Source organism: Oratosquilla oratoria, chromosome 13 (genome assembly GCF_046742065.1).
Source record: "Oratosquilla oratoria isolate Oo_2021 chromosome 13, ASM4674206v1, whole genome shotgun sequence".
NCBI classification, from domain to species: Eukaryota; Metazoa; Arthropoda; class Malacostraca; order Stomatopoda; family Squillidae; genus Oratosquilla; species Oratosquilla oratoria.
Window position 1 is genome coordinate 1,057,242 of NC_134789.1, and position 6,160 is coordinate 1,063,401.

Genomic DNA, 6,160 nt, shown 5'->3' on the forward strand with positions numbered 1-6,160 from the left:
TTCCACCATAACTAAGTATAGTTATGGCTATAAATTGCTGCTGTGAATTAGATGTTCTCTATGCTTTATTCGCTTGGAACTATATACATATTTTTCTTTATAAGTGAAAGTACACTAACCCAACGGCTTTTAGTACTGTCTGTGCTACTCTCTTTTATTATTTTATTTTTATACTGGATGTCGTCAGGCGATTTTACTCTTATCTCCGTGGTACCTCCCTCTCGGTAGAGAAAGACACCGAATGACACTTTTCTTTTGACGCTTGCTGTCGCCAAACAATTTCGATCATCTTCGTGGAATTTTCTTAGTATCAAAAGGGTTAAGAAAACAGGGTCACTAAACCCCGTCTAGCTAGGTTAGGCTAACTAGGAATAGAGTGGTTTACGTCAGATACCTAGAAGGAGAGGCTAGAGGAGGAATGAGGGTATAGGAGCTTTGCTGAAATGTTTTGGGTATGCTGAGAGAGTGAAGGAGTATAGTTTAGTAGAGAGAGTAAAAGTAGAACAGACAGAGTATCTACTGAAACAAGGCGTGTAAACGAATAAAAAAAAGAGAAGAAATGATAACACAAAGGAATACGCGGAAAACAGAAAATAGTAATGAAGAGGCAAAGGAAGTTGTGTGGAATCGAAAGGAGTAGAAATTATTATATTACCATTTTCCATGACATAAAAATATAGACTCTGCCATGCTACTCCGACAGACTTCTGTATCTTATCTCATCTTCTATTGTCTGATATTTTTCTGGTACTACTAGGAGTAGTAACAGTAGTCGTATTAATACAAGTAATAACAGAAGTAGCAGTACTAGTAACAGCTAGAGTAGTTAGGGGTGGAAGAAATACTAACAGTAATAGTAGTAGTATTAGAAGCAGTGTTATTGTATCAGTAGTAGTATACTATCTATCAAAAGGCTATTTTCCCTTATAAGTGAGGTAAACTAGGAGTAGTATTAGCAGTAGTATAACCATCATAGTGTTTCAGTAGTGATAGTAGGAAAAGTAGTAATAGTAATAACTCAAGCGTCAGTCGTAATATTGTATCTGTGGTTCCTACTGACCGTAGTGAGAAATTTGGTAAAGTTAATGATTATCAGTTTTATACTTGAAAACAAAGATTACGGTTAATAATACCATTACTATCCTTATATGTGGTTCTGCAACTTTACGTGTTTTCGTGCACTCCTATTTTATAGATGATTCTGCAGTTTTACTTGTTTTCGTAGACCCTTAATCCCAAACATCATTTACAAATGGCCCAGCGCGATAACATTAGAGCTAGCGACTGTTCCCTCATCCCTAATAACTAAATATCATAACCACCGATATTACTAGTAACAATTCTGCTACGATGATTACCCTGCCACTCTTGGTATTATTACCTCAGTATAACTCCTGGACGTTGTAGCATTCCCCCGCCAAAACAACTTCCATTGTTGTTATCATCATCGCAAGCACTGATGCTGTTGGAATATCTCTTACAACTTTACCACGGCAACAGCAGCCGTCTCGAGTGCTGACTTGTACTTCTTCTTTTCTCCAAACGTACGAGACATTCCGTAGAGTAGGATGTGATTTTCCGAAATCTTATGACCTTAATTTGCCCTCAGGAGGTTTTCTCTGGCCAGACAAGTTCGGGAGGCGTCGACTGAAGCCGCTGAATGGTAGTGCATCAGTCTGAAGTGTCATGAGGTCACGAGCTTGCCATGCGTGCCTGAAGTTCAGACCCAAGAGGTTCTTGAGTCATTCCTTTACAATGGGTTGCAATGAGTTACAATGACACAGCATACTGATAGGAGACCTTTTGGCCCGTAACGAGATCGGGTGAACAAACACATAAACACGCAAAACAAATGAATAAATAGATTACAAATATGACATATAAATAAACAAATAAAAAATAAACACATAGATAAAAAAGAAATATAAATTAATAGATATGTAATCAGATAAATAATAAATATATGAATAAGTACATAAATAGATAAACAAATAATTAAATAAACAAATAAATAAACAAACATAAATGTGGGTGAAGGAATAGATAAATAGATAAACGAATAAACAAATAAATAGATGAATAAATGAAAAAAACAAAGATGAATGAATTAATATAGATAAATAAACAAATCAATAAATAGATAAAAAAAATGGGCAGATGAGATGAATAAATATTACTAAGTAAATAAATGGATCAACAGATAAACGAATGAATAGATAAATGAATAAACAAATAGATACACAAATAATGGAATGAATAGATAAATGAATAAAACAATAAGTAGATAAATAGATGAACCACTGGCAGACCTTATAGCATTTTAATCAGGTGTTTATACACCGAATTCTAAAACTTCAAACTATGCATAGATTCAGACACTATGTAATCTGGTTAAAGGAGACCATTAAATCTAGTTAATCCTTCGAAGGATCTTCTGACATAACCCACCAATGTTATGTTAAATACGACCAAAGTATATAGAATATATGTAAAGTTTCCCAAGACCTCAGTGTTTTCGTCACATCCATGGATTACACCTGGAGACCTAGCGTCCTCGTCTTTCTGTGCAGTGGCTCAAAAGCTGCAACCAAGACATCCAACGACTGCAAGAAATGCAGCAACATCAGCAAAGACAAGGTTGCTGACCGTAGTGTTGTCAGTGACCGACAAATGCGCCTGGTACCTATTCAGTGCAAATGTTGAAGTGTTGGGACGCATCCCTACATTTCTCCTCCATCATCAGAAGACGGGCACGTCTCCTCCATATTTCAAAGTGTCCTTTGCCCCACAAGAATGGCCAGACATCAGGTCAGTAATCCTCGCAGGACTCTTACGGTTCCGTAAAACATCCCAGAACACTCAACGATGCACCGGGTCAAACGCCTTCTTCAGATCAACGTAGGCTGCAAAAAACCACTGTTGAGACTCAGCTCCACAAGAATATGAAGCACTAGGATCCGATCAGTCATCGACTCATCGAACGTGAGTCTAAACTGCCGAAGTCTCTGGAAATGCAAGTAGATCCACATCAACGACAGATGGGTGACCACCATAGATCTCCTGCAGAAGAAACTTTTGAATGTTATCTATGTTTTAGTAGGAGAAAAGCAATAACTGGTTGTCAGCTCTTCTTATGTGAAAATGTGGAAGAAATAGTCGAAGGGGATAGAGAGAGAGAGAGAGAGAGAGAGAGAGAGAGAGAGAGAGAGAGAGAGAGAGAGAGAGAGAGAGAGAGAGAGAGAGAGATATTTTGGGTCCAGCCCGGAGACCGAGGGTCAGCCTCTAGAAGGAGGCCATGAAAAGGGTAATCTATCTTAGTTAAGACCTTCATCACCAATTTCAGAATTCCACTAATCTTTCAGTATCTATATTAGACTTATCATTTTTAGTTCTGGATGCAGCCAGGCGATTTCATTCAAATGAGAGGAAAACCATTGTAGACGTCAAACTGCTAAATCTATTTTCTTATTCATTATCATTATTATTATTGTGACTATCATTATAATTGTTATTATCATTATTATTATCACACACACACACACACACACACACACACACACACACACACACACACACACACACACACACACACACACACACACACACACATATATGTATATATATATGTTTATGTATTGTATATGTATACTGTATATATATATATATATGTATATATATGTGTATACATATGTATATATATATATATATATATATATATACATATATATGTATATGTTTATTATATATATATATACATATATATATGTATATATATGTATATGTTTGTATTATATATATATATATATATGTATATACATATATATACACATATGTGTGTGTGTGTGTGTGTGTATACATATATGTATATATATGTAGTAGTAGGCCTCCGTCAGTCGATATCGACTATGGATATTGCGCCGGAGAAAATCATGATTTTGCTAGCGACAGTGACGGCTGTGGCTGGTGATCCCGATGCGGGAGTGGCAGTCTCGGCCGCATTTGCTGCATATGTGGCTTGTTGGAGTGGCTGCTGGGGTGTGTGCCTTCCGTTTGGCTCTCTTTTTACTGGCTGTGGTCAGAATTTTTTCCTCTCCAGACTTCAGCTGCTTGTGAAGAACACTGCGCCATTTGCTGCGGTCGGCTGCTACCTCTTCCCAGTTCTCAGTGTTGATGTCCAGGGCTTTCATGTCACGCTTGCAGACATCTTTGTAGCGCAGTTGGGGTCGACCAACGTTTCTCTTGCCGGAGACAAGTTCACCGTAAAGGATGTCTTTGGGGATGCGTCCATCTTCCATCCTTCGCACATGGCCGAGCCATCGAAGTCTGCGCTGCCTTAGCAATGTGAATATGGTGGGAAGACCTGCTCGCTCGAGTACCTGGGCATTGGTAATCTTGTCACTCCAGCGGATGCCAAGGATGCGGCGAAGGCAGCGCAGATGGAAGTTACTCAGTTTGCGCTCCTGCTTCGAGTAGGTCGTCCATGTTTCGCTGCCGTAGAGGAGAGTGCTGACAATGCACGCGTTGTACACTGCCATCTTAGTTGACGTTGTCAGCTTCTGGTTCTCCCAGACGCGGGTGGTGAGGCGTCCTAGGGTCGTAGCAGCCTTGCCGATGCGCTTGTTGATCTCGGCGTCAAGGGACAGGTTGTCGCTGATGGTGGATCCCAGGTATGTGAACTGGTGTACGACTTCGAGTTGGTAGTCGTCGATATAGATAGCAGGTGGAGTGTCCACATCCTGACTCAGCACATTGGTCTTTTTTAGGCTGATGGTCAGTCTGAAGTCTTTGCTGGCCTGGGAAAACCTGTCCATGAGGCGCTGGAGTTCTTGCTCATTGTGGGAGGTGACAGCGGCATCATCAGCAAAAAGCATGTCTCTGATGGTTATCTCAGTCACTTTGCTTTTTGCTTCCAGTCGAGCCAGGTTGAAAAGTCGACCGTCAGATCTTGTGCGAAGGTACACTCCTTCTGTTGATGTTCCAAAAGCATGCTTTAAGAGCATAGCAAAGAAGATGCCGAAGAGGGTTGGAGCCAGTACACATCCTCGATTGACTCCACTCTTGATGTCATAGGTGTTGTTCATGTTGCCTTCATAATTGATCGTTGCCTTCATTTGATCGTGTAAGTATCTAATGTGACTGTGGAGTTTTGGAGGGCAACCGATCTTTGGAAGGATGTCGAACAGCCCTTCCCTGCTGACCAGGTCAAAGGCCTTAGTCAGATCTATAAAGGCTATGTAGAGGGGCTTGCGTTGTTCCCTGCATTTCTCCTGAAGTTGACGAAGGGAGAATATCATGTCCACTGTGGACCGTTCTGCTCGGAAGCCACACTGAGACTCAGGGTAGACGCGTCCAGCGAGTTTCTGGAGACGCACAAGTACGACGCGGGCGTAGAGTTTCCCAACAATACTCAAGAGCGAGATGCCTCTGTAGTTGTTACAATCACTCCTTTCACCCTTATTCTTGTAGAGGGTGACAATCTTGGCATCTCTCATGTCTTGCGGCACGGCTCCCTCTTTCCAACACTGGCATAGGTCGTCATGTAGGGGCTGCAGTAGAGTGTTTTTACAGCACTTGATGAGATCAGGGGGAATACCATCATTGCCAGGTGCTTTGCCGCTTGCTAGGCTGTCGATTGCTTTGCAGAGTTCCGCAATGGTTGGTTCAGCATCTAGTTCTTCCATGATAGCCAGGGGCTCAGTGGCATCCAGGGCTGAGGGGGCAACGGTGTTCTCTCTGGAGTAGAGCTCAGAGTAGTGCTCCACCCATCTGTCCATCTACTTGCCCTTGTCGGTGATCACTTCCCCACTGATGGTCTTGAGGGGGGCTGTTTTGCTCTGTGTTGGGCCGAGAGCTGTCTTGATGCCTTCTATATATATTCCTCTGATGTTGCCCGAAACAGCTGCAAACTGGATGGAGTTGCTGAGCTGTTGCCAGTATTCATTTGCACAACGTTTTGCAGTCTGTTGCACTTTGCTTCTTACTGCTCTGAGTGCTTGCAGGGTTTTCTCGCTGGGAGAGCGCTTGTATTCAGCAAGGGCAGCACGCTTTGCATCAATAACAGGGGACATCTCACTGAACTTAGCGTCAAACCAGTCGTTGTTCTTGGAGGCTTTCTTCCCAAAGGTTGCAAGGGCTGTTTTCTGAATGGTATCGCGGAGGT

General features: G+C 41.6%; 2 protein-coding genes across 2 annotated transcripts in view; both read right to left on the reverse strand.

Moving 5' to 3' along the window:
- Positions 1–2,859: 2,859 nt before the first annotated feature.
- LOC143032099 (uncharacterized) lies at positions 2,860–5,774 on the reverse strand. Its single transcript, XM_076196554.1, has 2 exons — positions 5,438–5,774; positions 2,860–2,903 (listed from the first exon to the last, which is right to left on the reverse strand). Exons 1-2 carry the CDS (start codon positions 5,772–5,774, stop codon positions 2,860–2,862), a joined length of 381 nt encoding a protein of 126 aa, XP_076052669.1.
- LOC143032100 (uncharacterized) overlaps positions 5,775–6,160 on the reverse strand; it is a 1,290-nt gene continuing 904 nt past the window's right edge. The window contains exon 2 of the mRNA XM_076196555.1: positions 5,775–6,160. This exon is cut by the window's right edge and continues 403 nt beyond it. Within this exon, the coding sequence (XP_076052670.1) occupies positions 5,775–6,160 (386 nt within the window).